At 35.9% G+C, this 23,872-nt stretch overlaps 1 protein-coding gene across 1 annotated transcript in view; it reads right to left on the minus strand.

The window, feature by feature from the left end:
- Nucleotides 1–346: 346 nt before the first annotated feature.
- The window catches only part of VCPIP1 (valosin containing protein interacting protein 1), a 44,518-nt gene continuing 20,992 nt past the window's right edge, over nt 347–23,872 (minus strand). Inside the window, 1 exon segment of the mRNA XM_043966080.1 lies at nt 347–5,873. Coding sequence (XP_043822015.1) covers nt 5,002–5,873 — 872 coding nt within the window. The 3' untranslated portion in view covers nt 347–5,001.

The following is a 23,872-nucleotide window of genomic DNA, read 5'->3' on the forward strand; positions in this document are numbered from 1 at the left end:
CAGCATGTTGTCTTTGTTATTAGTGTGGTATTTCAGAGCCAGTATTACCAATACCGTATGGCTAACATCTCTAAACTTTCTTTGCTTCTGATTTAAAAACCACATTTTTAAAATTCAACAATTAAATATGCATTTAGAGAAAGAAAATATGTTTTAAATACTTGTTTCTTTATAATACCTAACTTACAGAAAAATATAAAACAACCTTTGATGCAGTAACAATTATTTTGGATTATTCAAATATTTTTCATCTACAATATATTAAGGCATAATTCCAAGGAAACTTAAGAATTTAAAATGATGACCAAAATTTGTGAGATGTGGAAAAGTTGGGGAAAAAAGCAGCATGTTTTAACTTATAATTTTAATATAACAACCAAAGAAAACTCCAAATACTGTACAGTGAAGTGTAATATGGTACACTATATACTGTTATAATACACTATCATTACATTACAGATTTTAAAAACCCAAATGTAATTAATACAGCAATCACAAATAAAACAAATCAAAACGTGCTAGATAACAGTGCTGTAGGGATGGTATAATTTCTATGCTAATTTCTTTTAGTCAACACTTAAAGAAAGCACTTGCTGTCTTCTAAATATATACACTATTACTTCTTATTTATACATATTTTAAATAACATTTTCCTCCAAAAAGTGCACTCATTAGTTCTTGGCAATAATCCTCAAAGTCAAACAAACCTGAAAATACTAATAACTTTTTCAGTCTTTTATTGCTCTACCACAGGCATTAAAGGCTCAGAAATGGGATTCTGCATTTTAGAAAGGATGCAAGATCTTAAAATGTAAAATGCTAAGTAGTTGATATTGACAAGGAAAAATAACATCAACTAAAAAGTTCAACTAGTTTTCCTTTTCTTTTACATGACAATAATCATGTTAATATTGTAATATAAAAGCATATAGATTCCATAATTTTAAAAAGTTAAATGTCAAATATACAAGTAATGGCATTTTCTTCAGTAATTCACATTTTGTATGATTCCTGCTGTTTTGGAACAAGGCTAAAACTCCCACGATTTAATAATCCTAACATATGAATTAAAACATTTAGCATTTCTATGTATTGTCAAAAATGACAGAACTTGCTAAGGTATCTGGCAAATCTCATGTTGTTAGTACCCTTTATTTTATTTACTAAGCATATATTTAAATATGATTTGTTTTTAATCAACAATTCTGGGCCTTCTGGCACTCAAAATAATAAATTTCTTACAGAATTAGTAATAGTTGGGCATTAGGACAGTATAATTTTGTAAAAACTGATCTAATAATCCTCTTGCAAACCACAATCTACCAATCTTATTATAGAGTTAACTCTATAAGGCCATCTAAAGTTCACTTCTAAAATGGGTAGAATTTGGCCCATGGTACAGTTGTTTGATAGGGGGGAAACAGCCCAAACGTAAATTGAGTCCTATGACAATTTTTTTTTAAATCTCAAATTCTTCTCGGAAGTATTTTAATAATAAGCCAAATCAAAGTACTCTTGAAATGGCTTTCAAAACAAAATAATATAATGATTTGAAAAATAAAGGTTTTATGATTGCATAAAAAGTTCAAGTTAAAATGTCAAGTTCTTATGTCATTAATAAGTGTCATGCCTAAAGATTCAGACATTCCTAAGTGTTAATTTATAGGAAAATGTTAGCTAGCAGCTTATATTAGTAGTTAAACATGTAAAATAATACTGTTATAAACTTTCCCATTTTGTAGCTAACAAATGATACATCAGTGATCCTCAAAAAATGTCAATACTGACTGGTATGTGAAACTTTAGCAAATGATATTCCCTGAGGTAAAAACCCCTTCATAAAACTGCTCACCTCCCATTAAATTGAAAACTTTCAAAATTTTCAGAAAGTCTGAGAACCACAGCTATTTTTCATAACCATATTTTAATAGTAAGCAGTAAGCTAATTGGGGGGAAAACAACCAACCAATCCCAATACTGCATACAAAGGAAGAAGTTATCTTCATATCTTCCATAGGCAACAGCAGCTGCTAAATTTCTTGGATATATAGCATCTTCCCAAGGAATATTCTAAGCATAGTGATAGGAAAAACAATAAATTTTAGGCTTTTAAACTTATTCATAAATGTATCATCCCTTCATAGTTAATAATAGATATTTTCTGACATGGTATTGTGCAATACTGTTGTTCTATATAAGTTTTAAAATTTCAATTGGTTTCCCCATACTCATTACCAATATTCTGGTTGTCATTAGATACCTGAACCTGGACCATTAACAACAAACATGATAAGTTTCCCTATAGAAAGATAATTGAAGGGGAAAATATGCAGAAATTAATTTAAAATCTTAAACCAGACAAAAGACTGTAAAATAAAGCTTAGTTTGAAAAGTTTACCTACAGTTATGGCATAACTTCTAAGAGGAAATAAAAATGCAATGACCACTGCAAGACTTTCCAGCTCACAATAAAAGTTTGGTGATCATTTACAGTGATTCCCATGCAATCACAAAGGGCAGGACTAAGATAATAATTTTTAATTCTACAGAAACCTATTTGATTATTGTACACATAAAAGAAAAAAGATGGCTATAATTAAAAGAATGAGACAAAATAATTATTATAAAGAACCTCTGCTGTGAGACTTAGTGAAGATCTGTCATCTTGCGTATCTCTAAACGGGCAGCACCTATACCATCTAAGTCCTCAGCTGAGGTATAATCATTTCTAGGAATCTGATCACTTCAGAGCCAAGCTTTTTATTCTTTAAACACAAGAGAGCCAAAACTACCGATCTAATGTCCATACATCAGTGTAACGTAAGCAGCCATGCTGTAGCAACAGAAATTAATAAAATGTCTGAGGTTATGACCAAATTCCTGCTTTGGCATGTACATTCTGATTCACATTAGATATGCATGAAAACTTAGAGGTTAACTTTGTGTTTGTTTTACTTTATAATCAAACGGGATTTGTAAGTCATCAACCCAACACACAAAGTCATAAGTGAAGAAAATATTTTTGTGTTAAAGAAAAGGTGATTCTGGGATTTACCTGGAAGCAAGGAATTACCTTGTTAGACAGTTTCCCTGTGGTAAAAGAAGAGGAAATGTACATTTTAGTTACCAAGAAAGTCAAAATAATTATCATGGTTAGATACTGTAGTCTGTAGATTTATACATGAGTTCTTATAGCCAAATGTGAAATGTTACATGGTGGTTATATTTCACACTTTATGCAAAAATAGTAAACACTATAAAATAGGTATAAATCTCCCTCAACCTACTCTCTGATCTGCAGAAAGACAAATCCTTCTAAGTAAAATTTAGAAACCAAAAAACCTGAAAGTTTCCAAATTAAAAAAAAAACTTGATAAAATTAACCCAAACATGCCTCACTAGGTTTAGTTTTATAGTGTTCAAGTTCTCCAAAATTAAGTGACTTCAACTGATATACTTTTACAAAGAGAACCTTTTTTGTTTTTACCAAGAAGCATTAAAGTACCTAAACTCCTTATGACAAAAAAAAAGATTTTTAAATATCCAATAAGATAACCTGTGGATATTTTCCAAATTAAAATATCATTTTCATGGACCAGTTTTACTTGTGTAAACACAAAGAGCCAGGCCTTCAAATCACTAGAGAAGAGACTATATTAACATACATTTTGTCTTTCATCCATTCAAATTCAACTTAATTTCAGTGAACAGAGGAAGAATATGAAATAAAATGCACATTACAGAATACAGATCTGCAGGATAAGAGGTAAAATAGTGCAATACCAATGTCAAGATAAACATTCTTTGTCTTATGGAATAAGCACGACAGCTGCTTCTCAAGGAAGCTGGCACTAAAGATTTCATGAATACACTAAGTGAATGCCAAGTTGCTCAGGGTATGATGCAGCAAAATTTGCATCACAAATTCAAGTGAAGCCAACAAATAATGATCCTATGGGCACCAAAAAAAAAAAAAAAAACCAAGGAAACATCTCCTGTTTCCAAGAAATTTCAACAAAGACACTTAGCATATACAAGTTAAATACCATTGATCAAAATTTTAGAACAAAGCAACTCATTAATAAAGAATAATTCTCATTTGATAAGTTCTCTGTGACTGACAAACTTTGAAAATTGGAGATCATATAACTATATCTAACATTATCTGTTGTATTTCTACCACAACACTCTCTAACCAACCTTTCTGTGAGATTAAAAAATTAGGTGGCATTTGCCTTGCTTAGGATTCAGGAGACAATATTAACATGCTACCGCTTACTAACAGAGCACCCCACTGGCTGTGTTGATTCAGACAGTAACATAACGGAATCAGATTCACTTTATCATTCTAGAATAGCTTTTTTTGTTTTAACCTTGCTCAACTGGCAAAAACTGTATATCATTACACACTATTTCCAAGTTATTTTAATCAAGAATAGATAGGTCTATGAACGTGTTTAAATCTAAGGAAATGTCAGGTTCATATAAAGTGTCTAATATACTGTATTATGAATTTTAATATACAGTTCAGTTCTGGTTGTTCTCAGATTTACATAAATGTATTTTTACACTATAATAAATGTCTGGGATAGTTATTTGGAATAACATTAACTTCAACAAATTTAATTTTTGCCCAGTTTTAGCTTTTTCAATAATCTTAAACATACTTTTAGCAAGAGAATTTTCACATGTATGAAGAATTAAGACTCTCATGGAATTAAAATTACAAAGAACTTTCAATTACCCACATCTACAGCAGAAACTCATTCTCAGTGCATCTTCTACTAACTAATTTACAGGTAATTCAGAGCCAGCCTGGGCAGGAGTATATTAAAAGCTATTGCCAATCACACACTTGCTATCATGCACTGAATAACAAGATATAATCTTTGAAGTATACATACAAGATTTTTTGTTTTAAATGACTAATCATGTATGTGGTCCAGCCAACAACATTACATATTCACAATAAACATTCTGCCCTCATTAGCCCATCACTAATCAAGAATGATCCATTGGCTCAGTTGCATTAGTCATGTCAGCATCTTGACTATCCATCTCTTCAGGTTCCTCCACAGAATTTCCTTTTTGTGCTTTCGACCTTGTGGCAAATGTTGCTCCCACTGCACTTGCCACATTTCCACCAGTTGTTTCCGTATTCAAATGCTCAGTACCACCAGTTACGGGAAAAGATTCAGGTAAGCCAGCCTGAAAACTCCCAGATTTTGCAGATGAACTTACAACTTCTACTTTCCTTTGAGGAAAATCAGTTGGTGACTGCTCTGTATTCTGATCCCTCAAGTGTCTGTCCATTGAAGCCTGAATAGATGAAACCATTTCCTGCAACTTTTTTCGCTGGGCTTCAATCAAGTTAGGATCTAGCTGCCTGCTGTCTCTCATTGTTACTACTCCAGGAGCTATCCGAATAAGCTCACTGTTACTAGAAGGTGCTGTGAATACAGAAGGATCTGGTTTTGCAGAACTAGCAGCAAAATCTGTCCCTGTACTATGTTTTCTGATAGTGGGACCTTCTCTAGCTCTCTGATCAAGGTGGGGGCTACTGGATGCAGTTCCAAGAGAATGCCCTTTTCCTTGGAAGGCAGTTACATTATGTAGTTGTTCTGATTTCTTTTTCACTACTCCACCACTACCTAATTTCAAGAGACCATGTGAGGGACTTGATTCTCGACTTCTCGAAGTAGTTTCTGCTCGAACCTGACTTACAGCCTCTTTCACTAAATCTTCAACATTAGGACCAATGGGGAAGTGCCCTGCAGCATCCACACACAATTCCAATCTATCTTCTGAAGCATTGTAGACAAAGGTTTTACCAGGAAGATGTGGGAAAGTGCAGTGCTTGCCATCAGACATGCCTGTGAAGAAGGAAAAAAAGTCAGAAATTTAATTTCTTCAATTCTTATTTAAGAGATTACTGAAAAAGTATTGTTAGCTCTGAAATATACTGAAGCTTAACTACATTAACCCAGTGAGTGGTCAGCAGCATTATGCAGCTTTTCCACACCTAGTAGTTGAAAAACCAAAGATTAAAAGTAACAAGGATCTCCTACCAAATAGGAAATAAATTTAAAGCATTTGTTCCTAAGTTTTTATCTACTTGATAGAAAAGGAGAAAACCACAAAAGAAAAACTATTGAGATAAAATATTAGCTAAAGAACAATTTTAAATGAAGACGAAGCATCTCAGAAAGTATATTGTGTAATTCAAGAGAAATGTGATTGTTTTCTGAAATTCAAATTAATAATTTTTATGAACAGATGTATTATATCAAATGGACAGTTGCCTAATAAGACCATACTGGCTCTTTTTGGGTATAAGTCTTTGGTCAAGAATCCATTATTCTCATAGGCTAAAAAAGAGCCAGAAATAATGCATTTGCCTAGAAATAGCTGGTCTGATTATAAAGACTTTTAATTAAAAAGGTATAAATTAGGAACAATAGCAGGAGGTGCTCTCTAGTCCACAGGCAAAACAATAAGAGAGGCAAAAACACTATTCATGAATACAGATGCCAATATGTGGATGTATAATAAACAGTGTGTTCAAGTTCTTAAAGTGAGAAAGAAAATAGAAACTCAGAATCACAGTTTTGGTTGATGAGTTATACCTGAAATATAGCAATGAAAAGGGTACTTATTCCCCATTCAAAAGGAATAGTTTGGGAGACAGGATAATATACATCAAGAAAATATTAATTTGTGGAAATCCATGAACCTCATAGGAGCATGGCACTGAAGAGGGAGATAAAGAGGGAAAACATCTGAGTGAAGATCTAGATAGAAGAGGCAATACAGTGGTGGAAATATATAGTGGGGCCCTGCCACAAGGCCAGATAGAAGAACTAGATGATGCAGCTCCTAACAGAGTGCTTAGAGACAGGTTTGGACTTCCTAAGAGATAACAAAAGGAGCAATGGACACAGCCTAATTAAAATCTGTTTGGTGTTTTCATATGTATTTGTTATAAGGATCCACCCCAACCCCAATTAGGGAGAGAAATTTTTGTTAATTGAAAATAATAAATATCATTTAAAAGAATTTTTGTTTTAAATTTGTTTAAATTAATGTCAAAGTTTATTAATAGAAGAAAGCCTGCCATGCTTAAAAAAAAAAAAAGGTAAAATGACTCAAAAGGGATGGGAGGCGCCCAAGAACAAAACTCAGCTTTGCTCCACACACTCTGGTCCTGCAATCCCAACATATTTGCTGTTCCTTGCAAACACTCCATTTCCCATCTCTATGACTTTGCACTGGCTTCCACACCTGGAATGTTCTCTCTTCTCACATCTGTCTCTTGACATCTCTGGCATCTTTCCTGACTCAGCTCAAATGGCATCTTCTACAGGAGGCCTTTGTGATTTTCACCCCAAACCCCGTGTCACTTGAGCCTTTTACTTTAAGGTTACATCATATATGTGTACCCGTTAATTTTCATGCTGTTTCTGCATTAGCAGGTAAACTCCTTGGGGGCAGGGATTTTTATGCATTTTTAATGTTCTTTGTATCCCCAACATTTAACACTTAGTGTCCAACATATATGTTATACATGTTTGTTGATTGACTGAGCAGTTCTCCAGAATTCTGATGACAAAGAAAAGGAGATGTCTAAAGAGAACAATGTAACTAAACAGAGCTCATCAAAGGTACTAGGACTTTTGATGGACAGTATAAAACATGGAAGTAGGCATGAAGATGAATATTAAAGGTTGGCAAGATCCTTTACGTTATTCCAGGAAGCCAGAAAAAGTCAAGCCTTGCAGTAATTGCCCAAGATGACAATAAAAAAGGATTTCTTTAGCTATACTTGGTCAAGATGAATATGAAAGGGAGAAGTTATACTTGTTATAGAAGGATAAGAGGGAAGAACTACTGAATTCCTATTTTGCTGTTGCTTTTTCTACAAAGGAGAATGATCTTCAGACTGTAAATTATAAAAGTGATTAATAGGGAATTAGGGAGACAGAGCAGCTAGGTGGCACCGGCCCTGGATTCAGGAGGACCTGAGTTCAAATTCAACCACAGACGCTTAAAATTTACTAGCTGTGTGACTCACTTAACCCTCATTGCTCCACCCCAAAAAAGGGGGAATTAGAATTCAAAAAAACCTAAGGAGATAATAAGTGTCTAATTACCATTAATGAGTATAAGATTTCCTGGTCCAGTGTAAGTACAAACCAAGGTAATGAAATCATTTACAGGTCAGTAATCTTTCATGAATCACAAGTGTTGAGTGTTAAAATCTAGGTCTGATGTCAGAGGACCCTGGGTTCAATCCCACAGCACTATACTTAGGTGGCCTTGAGCAAATCCTTTAACCCCATTTCCTCATCTGTAAAATGAGGAAATTAATCCGGCCTCAGACACTTAACAATTACTAGCTGTGTGACCCTAGGCAAGTCACTTAACCCCAACTGCCTCACCAAATAAATAAATAATGAGGGAGTTAGAGTAGATGGCCTCAGGGTCCCTTCCAGCTCTATCTATGAGCCTATCAAACTACTGGCCAATAAACATGAAGTCAATTCCTGGCAAGATTCTAGAATGGCTCATTGTTTTTGTGATCACTTAGAGAAAAGCTGATGCTTAAGAGGCCAGCATGCCTTTATTATAAATGCCACGACAAACTAACCTTGTTTTCTTTTCTGTCAGGATTAATATACTTAGTACACTAAGCACTTAGTAAGTACAGGGCCCTTGGGTAGGTCCTAGAGGAGATAGCAAGTTTAGATAAGCTTAAGAGAGAAAAGGATATTACCAACAGAGGGCAGGTTTTGTGGAAGAGGTGGCATCTTTCTGCTTTTGTTGAATTCTTGCCCATTTGTAAAAGTCCAATTCAGACACAGCTAGTGTCTGAGGGCAAATCTGAACTCAGGTCTTCCTGATTCCAGGCCCACTTTGCCCCCAACCTGCCTCTAGACAGAAATACCAATGCGATGCTGATGGAACTGGAAATCTATTCATTCTGGAAAGCAACGTGGAAAGATGTCAATAAAGGGACTAAAATGGTCATATCTTTTAACCCAAAGATTTCATGATAAGGCATCTGTTCTAATGAGAAAAGCTCCATATCCACCAATATATATGTGAACTATAATAGTATTTTTAGTAGTAGCAAAGAACTGGAAGCAATGTAGATGTCCACCAATTAAACAAATAAACACATTGTGGCAAATGAATGTAATGGAATATTACTGTGCTATAAATGGAAAGACATATGAAATGACAAAATCAAACAAAAAGTTAAAAAAAACCCCAATATTATACAATTACTACAATGTAGATGGAAAGAACCACAAAACAATCGATATTGAATATTGTGAAATTGTAGAGACTAAGCTTGTCCCCAGCAAAGAGATATGAGAAGATATATCCCCCTGCTAACCTTTGTAGAGGTTCTAGTCCACAGGCATAGAACACTGAATATAACATTAGATTTTATTTTCCTAAGAATTGATCTGTTTCGCTCAATTTTCTCCTTCCTCCTTTTATTTTTTAAAAGAGATAGCTCTCTCAGAGGGAGAGTTAAAATCTATTTTTTAAAAGTTTTTTTTTTTAATTGCCTGTAGACATGAGCAGACCAAAAATAAATCAAATTGAAAATGTTGAGGAAGGGATAAAATTCATAAAAATTCATTAAGCCAAATATGATACAAGATTATCCAAAAAGAAGGGCAGGAATGAATATCATAGTATTAGATATGTAGGCTAACAATAAACAAAGTTAACTATGGTAACACGAGGTAAATTTGTTCTTAAAAATTTGATAATATGTGACTAGAATATAACTATGTTGAAGCATGCCTTATACAAAAGGAGCTGATAGAAGTGGTAGAATAATTACATTAAATATCAAGATAACACATTCATGGGAATATGCACAAACTAGAGAGGGAAAACATAGTGGGGATCATTTGAATGAGGACCAATGGAAGGAGTAATAAGTATTTTTATGATGGGACCATCTAAAGAAAAGAAGAAAATGGTCCAGGAAACTGATCAAAACCTGGCACGAAGGCATGAGAGAGTAAAGATAGGGAATTTCAATTGTGCAAACATCTTCTGGAACACTCCCTTTTCTACTAGTAGAGCAGCTGATTAATTCTTGACTTGCCTTAATGATCATTTTATTCTTCCAAAGGTCAAGAAAGTATAAAACAAGAACTACTATTCTGGACTGGATTCTGATCAATAAGGAGAAATTGTCAATGCAGAAATGATAGGAACTTTAGGAGGAAAAGACTAATCTGTCCTAGAAAGTTCATGCCAGATAAGGAGGAGAAAACCAGGCACGATCTGACACATACCTAAGATTTCAGTATAGTCAATTTCAGAGTTCAGATGAATAGGATCCCAGAACATAAAATTTCTAAGAGAAAGCTGGCATAAGAAAGATTGGATGTTCTGAAGAGTGCTATTTTAATAATTTCAATGAAGTAAGAGCGGTAGAAAGAGATCTATATGAATACCCAAAGAATTCATTGATCAGTTTAGATTTTTAAAGGACAAGAAGAGAAAATGGAAGTAAAAGCTGTAACTGAAAATGATAATGGTGTGTCTGGAGGGCAGAAGAAGCAGAAGCTAGTAATAAATGCTAAAAATAACCAAAAAGGCTTTTAAAAAACTATGTTGGGGGGCAGCTAGGTGGCACAGTGGATAGAGCACCGGCCCTGGAGTCAGGAGTACCTGGGTTCAAATCCGGCCTCAGACACTTAACACTTACTAGCTGTGTGACCCGGGCAAGTCACTTAACCCCAGTTGCCTCACACAAAAAAAAAAAAAAAAAAAACTATGTTGGAGGGGGCAGCTAGGTGGCGCAGTGGATAAAGCACTGGCCTTGGATTCAGGAGGACCCGAGTTCAAATCCGGCCTAGGACACCTGACACTTAACTAGCTGTGTGACCCTGGGCAAGTCACTTAACCCCCATTGCCTTGCAAAAACAAAAACAAAAAAAACTATGTTGGAGGCAAGAGTAACATCAATGAAAGGATGGGACTGTTCTTCAGAAGGGATGAATGATAACAGATGATGATAGGCTCTCATTTTACTTCTACAAAGAAAAACAATAATCAGAAGGGGTAGAGTAGAACAAAAAGGGTTAATTAACTGGAAGGTTAAAAGATGGGAATAGTATCTAGTTGACTTCGATTGAGTTCAAATAACTAGGTCTATACAAACACCATATTTCTGTTTAAACACACATATACTACACACATCCAAGTAAATTAATATCTTTCAAAAGCAGAGTAATCCAACTGAACTCTAGCTCTGATAGTTAAGCTGCTGGTGGTGATCTTATAAAAAGTATGAAAACTGGAAAAGGAGTTCTAGAAATGAAGACAGGCAAATGTCAATTTTTAAAAAAAAAAGAAGGTGAATTTTTCAAATTACAGATGAGTGAGCTTGAATGACTCCTGGAGGAAATTAAAGAATGTATTAAAAAAAGTAATAAATATTTAGATTTAATAAATTTAAATTTAATAAATATTTAGAATAAATAAAAAATGTAGTAAATATTTAGAAGTGGAATCAGCATTCACTAAGACCCAATATAAATTAATCAAGAAAAGGTCACATCCAACTAACCTAATTTTTTTGACAGGGTTACTAAACTAGTAGATCAGGGAAATGCCATATATGTTGTATACATGGATTTTAGCAAGAATTTAACAGTCTCTCATGCTTATCCTCTCTTCGTAAATAAAATGGAGAAGTGGACCAAAAGATAGCAAAGTAAAGTGAACTTAAACAGGTTGAATGAACAGACATAGAAAGTTGTGATCAAAAGAGCTTTAACTAGCAAGTTGGAAAGAGGTCTCCAATAGAGTACCAGAAGGATCTAATCAACATTTTATCAGTGATTTGGATAAAGGCATAAATTACATGTTTCTTAAATTTAAAGATAACAAAACCTCAAGGGGAAGTTAAAAAACTGAATAACAGAGTCAAGATCCAAAAAGACCTTGGTAAGCTTAAAAAAAAAGGGATAAATCTAATATGATGAAATTTAATGGAATAAATAAATATAAAACTCTGGGATTAGTGATAAACTACACAAGAATAGGATATGGAACAGTGCTAGACAACAGATCTGTGTATAAGCTCCAGCAAACTTAACAGACTTCAAATACAATAGGAGTTAATAATATGACATGACAAAACAAAAAAAGCTAATGCCATTTTGGCCTTCACTGAGGCATAGCTTTGTTGTAATATCCCTGGTCAGACCACATCTAGAGTACTGTGTTCAGTTCTGTGAGCCATATTTTAGGGAGGTCAATGACAAACTGGAACATATATAGGGAAGGGTGACTAGGATGGGAAAGGTACCAGACAATAACATAATAGGACCTGCTGCAGGAACTAGAGAGATTTAGCCTAAAGAAGAAATGCTTTGAACAACTGTTTTCAAGTATTTGAAGCTCCTTTGTGTGGAAGAGGAGTGTAAACTGGTCTCAAAGGTCAGACTCAAGAGCGATGTATAGATTCTGGATCGGGAACCATTCCTAAAAGGCTATAAAACCATGCATACCTTTTGACTAAGCAATACCATTACAAATTCTGTGTCCCAAAGAGATTAAAAAAAGGAAAAGGACCTATATGTTGAAAAATATTTATAGCAGCTCTTTTAGTGGTGGCAAAGAATTGGAAATTAAGGAGATATCCATCAATTGGAGAATGGATAAACAAGTTGTTGTACATGATTGTGATGGAATACTATTGTACTATAAGAAATGGTGAGCGAGATGCTCTCAGAAAAACCTGGACTTAGATGAACTGATGCAAAGTGAAATGAGCAGAATCAGGAAAACATTGTATACAGTAACAGCAATATCATATGATGATCAACTGTGAATAATTTAGCTATTCTCAGCAATACAATGATCTGAGAAAATTCTGAAGGACTTCTGATGAAAAATGCTATCCATCTCCAGAGAAAGAACTGATGGAGTCTGAATGCAGATCGTCAAAGTGTATCTTTTCTTTACTTTCTTTTTCTTGGATTATTTTGTCTGTGTTTTCTTTCACAGCATGTCTTCTATGGAAATGTTTTGTATGATTGCACAAAGACAACCTATGTCAAACTGCTTGCCTCATCAATGGGGAAGGGGGCAGGAAAGGAAGGAGGGAGAAAATTTGGAACACAAAATTTGAAAAAGAGAATGTTAAAATTTTTTACATGTCATTGGGGAAATATATGCACACATGCACACACATATGTATGTACGTACATACGTACGTACATACATACATACATTTAAAGAGCAATGGGTAGAAGTTGCAGAGAGGCACATTTCAATTAGGTTCCCAAGGAGAAGGGGAAAGGAGTCTGAGCCTGTGAAAGCCCTTCTAACAAGGCAGTTCAACAGTTGTACAACATTGTCTTAGAAAGTAGCCTAGGGAATTGAAAGATGTCCTCAAGGTCACAGAGTCACTGTGTCAGAAGCAGAACTTGAACCCAAAGCTTCCTAACTATAAGACCAATCTCCTCTCCCACAATGACTCTCATTCATATATAAGGGAAACTTCCTGACTATTAAAGTTATCCAAAAGTGAAGTGGGCCTCCTTAGAAGGCAGTGAGTTCTATAGACCAAAATATTCACAGTAGTACTTTGGTGATAAAGAACTAGAAACAAAGTAGAGGCCCATCAATTGGGAAATGGCTAAACACATAATGGACATGATGTAATACAGAAGGGTTCTTAACTTGTTTTGTTTCATGAGCCCCTTGGGCAGTCTAATGAAGCTTGTTGATCTTTTTTACAGAACAATGTTTTAAAATACATAAAATAGGGGGCAGCTAAGTGGCCCAGTGGATAAAGCACCAGCTCTGGATTCAGGAGGAACTGAGTTCAAATCTGACCTCAGACACTTGACACTTATTAACTGTATGACCCTGGGCAAGTCACTTAACCCTCATTGCCCAGCACAAAAACAAACAAACAAAAAAACTAAAATACATAGGTTATAAAGGAAACCATTTATACTGAAATAAAGATGGAATTTTTTTTCCTGTCCAAGTTTACAAATCTCCCTGTAATCTTTCCACAGACTCTTTGGGAATCTATAGACCCCAGGTTAAGAACTGCATTGTAACAGAATTCTACTGCACTGAAAGAAACAATGACTATGAAGATTTCAAAAGAAACACAAAAAAGACATATGAAGTGATAAATGTGAAGTAAGTAGAACAAGGAAAACACATTGACTACAACAATATAAACAGAAGGAACCAAAAGAAAAAGTTGAAAACTATCTAATGATGCTCGGCCTTAGAGAAGAGAGAAAAAAGACATGTCCCTCCCTTCTTTTACATATACTGTCAGACTCAGTTGATGAACTAGTTAATTGTACTGAACTGCTCCACTTTTCTCCAACCCCCCTCCTTCCTCCTCTCCCCAGACATCTTTTTATCTTTTGTCAAAAGGGATAACTCTCTGGATTTGAGGCAGAAGGGATATTCAGAAATTAAGGAGATGTGGAAGACAAAAGATATGAATATAATGCCAAGAACTAACATGATATAGATCTTATTCCACGAGAATATTCTGAAATACTTTTACTTTAAATTGTTGCCATCTGCTCTCTTGGCATCTCATAGAAATGATTCTCCATTTTCAGACTTTGCTTCAAAGGACCATCAAAGTCATCTACATCTCAGGTCAAATGTATACCCATACAAGATAAATCCTATTAAGTCTATTTCCTTGTTTAGAAAGACTTGGAAAGAGATGTAATAGTAATTAAGAGTCTAACAAAGTCACACTGCAGGACATGCTAATGTTTTTTTTCTTACTTTCTCCAACTCAACTGTACACTATTTTTAACTCCACCTAATTTCTGGAAACTTCCTCTGAACATGCTTTTAAAAACTGTATCAAGCTATATAGACTACAGTTATGTGTATGACCTCAAAATTAAATACCTATTTCATATTTTAAATATTTTTTTTAAAACAGAAAAATCTGGATACAGGAGGGCCTAAGTTCAAATCCAACTTCGGTCACTTAATACTTACTAGCTGTGTGACCCTGGTCAAGTCACTTAACCCCAATTGCCTCACCAAAAAAAAAAAAAATCTAAGTAAATTGACAATATCTTTCAAAAAGAAAAGCTTTTTGTAAAAGAAGTAAAATTACAAAAATCCTGGTTGGGTAATAGAGTAAAAAGCTTGTATATAAACATTAAATCTAATTCTATCCTTTTCTATCTCAGTAAACATTTATGAAGCACCCACTATGTTCCAAATGTGCTAAGGGCAGTCCTTGTCCTCAAGGTGCTCAAAATTGAATGAGGGAGACAACATGCAAACATAGATGTCCAAACAAGCTTTATGTAGGATAAATAGTAAATAAGAGAGGGAAGGCACTAAAATTAAAAGTTGGAAAAAACTTCTTATAGAAGATGGGATTTTAGTTGGGACTTAAAGGAAAGCAAGGAAGGCAGTAGATTAAGGTGAAAGAGTATTCCTCGGAATTTGAGAAACTTCTTGGAAAGGAGAGAGGATATATCTTCATCAGTTTCACTGGATCAAAGAGTAAGTGTAAGAATATAAAATAGGAGGGAACTAGGTTATGAAGGGTTTTGAACACCAGTGGACTTTGTATTTGATCTTTGGGGGGGGGGGGGGGGAGGGCAATGAGGGTTAAGTGACTTGCCCAGGGTCACACAGCCAGTTAAGTGTCAAGTGTCCCAGGCCACATTTGAACTCAGGTCCTCCTGAATCCAGGGGCAGTGCTTTATCCACTGTGCCACCTAGCTGCCCCCCTTAAAGACCATAGGAGAGGAAGGGTGCTTTAGGAAAATCACTTTGGTGGCTGAATGGAGGATGAACTGAAATGGGGAGAGACTTGAGGCAAGAAGACTGACTAGCAGGCTATTTCAAGAATCCAGGCATGAGGTGATAAGGGCCTGCACCAGGATGGCGGTGAAAAATTGAAATAATTGTTTTATAATAGCTATTTTATAATATTAAGAACCAATGAATCAATTCATTCTAATTATTCTCAGATCTTATATATAAATGCCATGAAAACTCTAAACTTCCTTAGAGATAAAGTGTCTTTAATATCAGACTGCTTCCCCTTTAAGAATTGAAGTGAACTTTACTGAACTGAAACCCATAACTAGACTCACACCCCTAAAATTTGCCAAAAATCTCTAAGCTTCCCACTTCATTAAGACTTCATCCATAGGACAGAAGTACCTTCACTTCAGTTCTGCTAAACCTCTCAGGAGCATCACCCAACCTCTTTTCCTTCCGTAGTCACAAAAGAAAAGGAATCCTTTCCCCTTGCTCAAGCTAATACCTTTACTTGAACCCTTGATCCCATTCCTTTTCAATTCCTAGATCCAATAGCTTGCTACAGACATTTCCCTCTCTAGCTGACTATAGTTTCCATGTCACAGGCTTAGTATAAACATGCTCAAATTTCTCCAATCCTAAAAAATAAAATTTCCCCTCAATCCTTCAACTTCCTTTAGCTACCAACCACTCTCCCCTCTCCTTTCACTGCCAATTCTGAAAAAAGTAGTCTTCATCCTTAGGCCTCAACTTCTTCACTTCCATGTTGAATAAGTTTTTTTTCAATTGGGTCTGACTCTTCATGACCCCACTTGGGGTTTTCTTGGCAAGGATTCTTGGAGTGGTTTGCCATTTTCTCCTCCAAGTCATTTTAGATGAGGAACTGAAGTTAAGTGACTTGCCCAGGGTCACATGGCTAGTAAGGGTCTGAAGCTGGATTTGAATTCATGAAGAAGAGTCTTCCTGACTCCATGCCTGGCACTCTCTCCACTTCACCACCTTCCAACTGTCCTAAACCTCTCTGCAATCTGATGCCTATCTCCCAATCACTCTACTAAGTGGCTGTCTCAAAGGTCATCTCCTATTTACCAAATCTGGGTAGCCTACTTTCTTTCTTTTTTTTTTGGGGGGGGGGTGAGGCAATTGGGGTTAAGTGACTTGCCCAGGGTAGTAAGTGTCAAGTGTCTGAGGCTGGATTTGAACTCAGATCCTCCTGACTCCAGGGCTGGTGCTCTATCTACTGTGTCACCTAGCTGCCCCGGTAGCCTACTTTCAAATAGAAAGGCCTCTTCATTACCCTTCACCTCAGGATAATATTGACACTAACATCTCCTCCCACCACTTTCCTCTTTTAAATGCAAAAGCCCCACCCTCTTAGTTCTCCAAACTTTTTTCATCTGCTTTACTGATTTCCCCATCTACCCAAAGACTCCTTACATGAAGCATTATTCAAGGGTCAATTCCTGATCCTCCCCCCTTTCTAGAGGTCCCATATGCACACTTCTAAATGCTTAAAAGATATCTTTACCTAGATGTCCTACTGGAACCATGTACTCAACATGCTCCCACCTGAACTTCAAACCTACTCCTTTTTTCTAACTTCACTACAGTTATCCTTCCACATCAAAGGGGTTGGGGCGTGGCATAGCAAACCCCCCCATCAGGAAAATTCACATAAAATTTTTGACCTGAGAAATCTTAATTATTATGGTATTGAAAGATAAAATATGTTGATGTTATACAATACTATACATCCATTTTATGCATTTCTGAGTTTCTAAACTTTTTTCTGTAATGTCTGCAGCTTCCACAAAACTCCCCCCAAAATTCCAATTTAATTTCTTATGCAGATGGCAAAACCACAATGGGAAAAGCTGCAATATGGAAGGGATAACCATATTTGTATCAGTGCCACCATTTATTATATTCCCCTCCACACAGTCAGTATACCAGGAAATCAATAAAAAATAATTTAAGTACCTACTGTGTGACATGCACTAAACTAGATGCTAGGATACAAAGACAAAAATAAACAATACCTACCTTCATGTGTATATAACAACTACAAATAGCAAAACAAATACCTACAAATAGCAAAACAATACCTACCTTCATGTGTATATAACAACTACAAATAGCAAAACAAATACAAGGTAATTTGGGGAGGGAGGAAGCATGGTATAGTGGATATAGAGTTAACCCCAGGATTCAAGTAGAACTGTGCTCAAATCCGGTTTCTGACACATACTGACAGTGTGACCCTAAACAAGTCACTTAACCTCCCAATGTACTAGGTAATTCTCTAAAATTCAAAGTTGCAGAGCAATAGCTGGACTGCATTAGTAGAGAGAATTTCTCACCAAGAGGTCTTGTTATGGGGGAAATTGATGAGGGTTTGGGGTAGGGGTTCTTAGGAATTCCTCTTTAAAGAATTACACCCTCTTGCACACAAATCCAATTAGAATAAAATAATGTTTTATTTAGGCACTAGGGAAAGGAAACCAAGACTTCTTCTCATGGGGAGAAGGCATGGCACAGGGACATGCTCTCTGAAATACCTTTCTCCTCGAGTAGGAGTAGAGGACCAATGGTGGTCCCAAGAGGTGATCATCTGACTGGAAAGTTCCCTTACTGGGTGGTGAGTTGAAAGCAGTCTGGTGAAGGGCGGTTTTTCTGTCTCCTCAAGCCACTTTTGGCAGTAGCCACACCTAAAAGGGTTATCTCCTCAAGGGGTGGGGGGGGGAGACTGGAATGAAGGGTGGTGGTCCAGGAGTTATCTCAGTCCGGATTGGGTGCTGCTAATCTCTTTAGGTGTGTCTGTCCTTTGGTTTAGTTTCTCAAGTTTCCCCTAGAAAATTTCTGAAGTACCCTGGGTCCATAACAGGGCAATCACAGATCCCATTAAAAAAAACAAAAAAAAAAACAAAAAACTAGAATAAAGTAGAGCAGCTCAAGGTGGGGTCACTCAGTCCATAAGTATTAAGCATGCCTACAGAGCGGGGGAGCAGGGGAAGGCCCCATTTCCACATAGCCTGATCTTGCCACTGAACCCAGATGGCTCTGGAGATGACAGTAAGACTGGTGACTGTGCACAGCCTGGCCTCACTTAAAATCCAATTCACTCCAAGTCATGACATCACCTCCTGAAATCACATGGTCCTCTTCCAGAACAGAATGAAAGATTAACATGGTGGAGCACAGTGCTAAACCCCAGGGTTACAAAAAGAAGAAAAAGACACTCCCTGTCCTCAAGGAGCTCAGGAAAGGCCTCATGCAGGAAGTAGCATTTGAGATGAACTTCGAAGGAAACTAAGTGATTCTAACAAGTAGAAATAAAGAGGGAATCATTTTAGAAAGAGGAGAAAGCCTAGGAAAAGCATAAAAACAGGAGATGTAACACTACAAGAAACAGCAGGAAAATGAGTTTCACTGTTCTATACAGTGCATGAAGGGAAGTAATATATACTGAGGCTGGAGCCAAGTTATAAAGGGCTTGAAATATCAGAAGAGTTTGAGAATTCGAATTGTATCCTAGAGGTAACAGAGAGGCTCTAGAACAGTTGTTGTTTTAATTGCTATATACTGTTTACATCACTCTCATTTCCAAATATATATCCCTTCCCTCTCACCTTCTCAGAGAAACATGTCTTAGAAGAAAAAATTTTTTAAAGAAAAAAAAGTTCATCAAAGCTAGCCCAACAAATCACCCAAATACGACAACGTAAGCCATATTCTACACCTAATGTCCTTTATTTCTACAAAGAAAGATACATTTTTTTTAATCATATCTTCAATGCCAAGTTTGGTCATAATAATTACAAAGCATTTAATTGAAGTTTTCTATTCTATTTAATTCTTTTTTGTTTGTTTGTTTGTTTGTTTTTTGCAGGGCAATGAGGGTTAAGTGACTTGCCCAAGGTCACACAGCTAGTAAGTGTCAAGTGTCTGAGACCAGATTTGAACCCAGGTCCTCCTGAATCCAGGACCGGTGCTTTATCCACTGTGCCACCTAGCTGCCCCTATTCTATTTAATTCTTAAAAGTCATTGTTGATATTGTTTTTCTGGTTCTACTGAACTTTACTTTGCATCCATTTGTATGTTTCTCTGTATTCTTCATGTTCACAGTTTCTTATAGCACAGTAGCATTCCATTACATTTATGTACCACAGTTAGCATTCCCAATCAATGGGCATCTACTTTGTTTTTAGTTCTTTGCTATGACCCCCAAAAAGGAGAAAGGGCGGGGGGGGGGGAAGAAACGATTATAAATATGTTGGTACATTATTTGGTAAAAATTGTTGGGAAAGGGGGCAGCTAGGTGGCGCAATGGATAAAGTACTGGCCCTGGATTTAGAAGGACCTGAGTTCAAATCCAGCCTCAGACACTTGATACTTACTAGCTGAGTGACCCTGGGCACTTAACCTTCACTGCCCCACAAGAAAAAAAGAAAGAAAGAAAAAAGAAAAGAAAAATTGTTGGGAAAGCTAAAAAGCAGTCTGGCAGAAACTGGGCATAGATCAATATCTTCCACCATTCACCAAGATAAGGTCAAAATGGATATGGATATAAAGGGAGATATTACAAGAAAATTTGAAGAACAACATATTACCTATCAGGCTTATGGATAGGTGAACAATTTATAAACAAACAAGAAATAGAGAGAGAGCATTGAGAGATGTTGGGTCACATTAAATTTTTTGTTTGTTTTTGGTTTTTTTGCCAGGCAATGAGGGTTAAGTGACTTGCCCAGGGTCACACAGCTAGTAAGTGTCAAGTGAATGAGGCCAGATTTGAACTTAGGTCCTCCTGAATCCAGGGCTGGTGCTTTATCCATTCTGCCACCTAGCTGCCCCCAGTCACATTAAATTTAAAAGATTTTGTACAAATAAAAAAAATGTAGCCAAGATCAGAAGGTAAACAGGAAAACAGAAAAAAAAATGTATAGACAGTTCCTCAGATAAAGGTCTCATATCTCAAATATATAAAGAATTATGTCAAATCTATACGAATGTGAGTCATTCCCCAATTAATAAATGGTTAAAGGATATGAAAAGGCAATTTTCAGATGAAGAAATCAAAACTATAGCTATGTGAAAAATGCTCTAAATCATTACTGATTTGAGAAATGCAAATTACAACAACCTTGAGATATCATTTTATACCTATCAGATTGGCTAAAATGATAGAAGGGGGAAGTGACAAATGTTAGCGGGGATATGGAAAAACTGGGTCCATAATTCATTGTTGGTGAATCTGTGAACTGATCCAACCATTTTGAAGAAAGATTTGGAATTATGCCCAAAGAATTATTAAATTGCCTATATCCTTTGACCCAGCAATACCACTCTTAGTATTGTTTCCCAGGATAATTAGGGGAAAAGGAAAAGAACCTACATGTTCTAAAATATTTATAGCTGCTCTCTTTGTGGTGACTGGAAATCACAGAGATACCCATCAATTGGGGAATGGCTAAACAAAACTGTGGTACATGTTCATGATGGAATGTTACTCTGCTATAAGAAATGATGAGCTCAATGATTTCAGAAAAGCACGGCAAGAGCTCCACAGAATAATGAAGAGCAAAATGAGCAGAAGGAAGAGAACATTCTATATAGTAACATCAGTATTGTTTTAAGAAAAACTTTGAGCAACCAAGTTATTCTCTTACAAATACCCAGATTTAGGGGCAGCTAGGTGGTGCAGTGGATAAAGCACCAGCCCTGGAGTCAGGAGTACCTGAGTTCAAATCCAGACTCAGACAGGTGACACTTACAAGCTGTGTGACCTTGGGTAAGTCATTTAACCCTCACTGCCCAGCCCCCCACCCCCAAAAAAAAACAAATACCCAAATTTACTGCAAAGATTCTATGAAGGAAGAAGCTGCTCCAATACAGAAAAAACTCACACATACACATACAGATTTATATCTAATCATCTTTAAATTTGGGCTGGGAAGGGGTGGGGGGAAAGAAAGTTGCATCATAACTGGGTGGTATATTTGAAAAGAATAGCAACTTGTACATAATAGATTGGCAATCTCTTCTTTCCTTTTTTGATCAAATTTACCAGTGGTTTGTCTATTTTAGTGGTTTTTTTAAATTAATTCATTGGTTTTCTTACTTTCAATTTTACTAATCTCTCCTTTGATTTTCAAGATTTCCAATTTGGAGTTTAGTTTGGAGTTTTTAATTTGTTCATTTTCTAGTTTTTTTAGTTGCATGTCCAATACATTAATCTGCTTTTTCTCTATTTTACTGATGTAAGCAGATAGGGATATAAATTTTCCCCTAAGTACCACTTTGGCTGCATCCCATAAATTTTGATATGTTATCTCATCATTGTCAATTTCTTCAATGAAATCATTGACTGTTTCTATGATTTGTTCTTTGACCCACTTGTTTTTTAGGATCAAATTATTTAATTTCCAATTGATTTTTAATCTCTTTCAATTGTCCATTATTGAATATAATTTTATTGCATTACGATCTGAAAAGGATATGTTTACTATTTATGCTTTTCTGCATCTGATTGTGAGATTTTTATGGATTGGGAATCTCAGAGCAGTCCTCTGTTTTTCTATCCCACTTTGTTATGGAAATACTTGTTTTATTTCTTAAGTTCAGAATAAATTTTTTTTAATTCAATATTGCTTTCTAGAATAAGTAGACCCCATCACAGCTTGACTAACAGTATAATTAGAAGATCTGTCTTTGCACATCCCTTACTGAACTGGGGGTAGGGGAGGAAGAGAGGTTAGTGTTGGAGAAGAGTTGAACTCAATAGTCTCTAAGGATCCTTCCAGCTCTAAAGGTATGATCCTCTGACCTGTGGTCTATAAAAGTTGTGTTTCCTATCCACCTATCTTGAGAAACAAGCACTGATCATTTTTTCCCCTGAAAAGAAGTTTTGTTCATGGATGCCAGGTCTGAGAAATGGTATTGTAGCAGAAGGGGAGGGGAAGACAAAAAAAAAAAAAAAAAAAAAAGGAGATTATATACTGCACTGAGCATCTGGGGAATATTGGGATTGACTCTAGCACCATGGAGAGATACCAAGATGGTAAATGTGATAGTACTGCTTATGATTTATATGTAAATCACACCTCAAATGCCCACAAAAATGAAATGTTTATAATAACCAAGCCATTTTGGGTTCAGTTTACTCTTGTTGTTTGTTTGTTTGTTTTTTTAGTTGAGGCAATTGGGGTTAAGTGACTTGCCCAGGGTCACGCAGCTAGTACATGTTAAGTGTCTGAGGCTGGATTTGAACTCAAGTACTCCTGACTCCAGGGCCGGTGCTCTATCCACTGCACCACCTAGCCGCCCCCAGTTTACTCTTAAAATAAAATAAAAACTGGTATATTTTTGGTTTCGTCAACTAATCTATATACCCAACAGACACTTAAAAATACTTAAGTAAACTACAATTCAGTTAACTGAGATTTCTGATATGGTATTTTTGGCTGTTTTAACACAGAAATACTCTAGTTCAAGCCTTCATTTTATAAATAAGGAAACTCAGGCTAAGAGAGAAAATAATTTGTTCAAGATTATATACCTTATAAAAAACAAAAAACAAGAACTGAAGACTAGAACCCATATCCTTTGCCATATAATGCAGTTTTCTGTACAACTAAGATTCTATAAAGGGGGTGTTCACAGTGGTGTTTATTAAGGAAAAAAGGTAAATGTTCTATGTTTAAGAAAATTTAGTCTTAGTCCACAGTCATCTATTCCATGAAAATATTTAAAGTGTCTATCACTAATTTCAGAGCAGTCCTCTGTTTTTCTATCCCACTTTGTTATGGAAATACTTGTTTTATTTCTTAAGTTCAGAATAATTTTTTTTAAATTCAATATTGCTTTCTAGAATAAGTAGACACCATCACAGACTATCACTAATTGTACCAGAATGGAGTATGACACCCCTGTTTTGTCAATAAAGTTCATTCTTACCTACTCCAGGATAATAAATGGAGTCTCTTACAGACTCTGGGTGCCAGCCTTCTCCACTACTCTGGCTTTACTCTTTTTTTCCCCTCACCTTGC

The sequence above is a fragment of the Dromiciops gliroides genome, chromosome 1 (genome assembly GCF_019393635.1).
Source record: "Dromiciops gliroides isolate mDroGli1 chromosome 1, mDroGli1.pri, whole genome shotgun sequence".
NCBI lineage: Eukaryota > Metazoa > Chordata > Mammalia > Microbiotheria > Microbiotheriidae > Dromiciops > Dromiciops gliroides.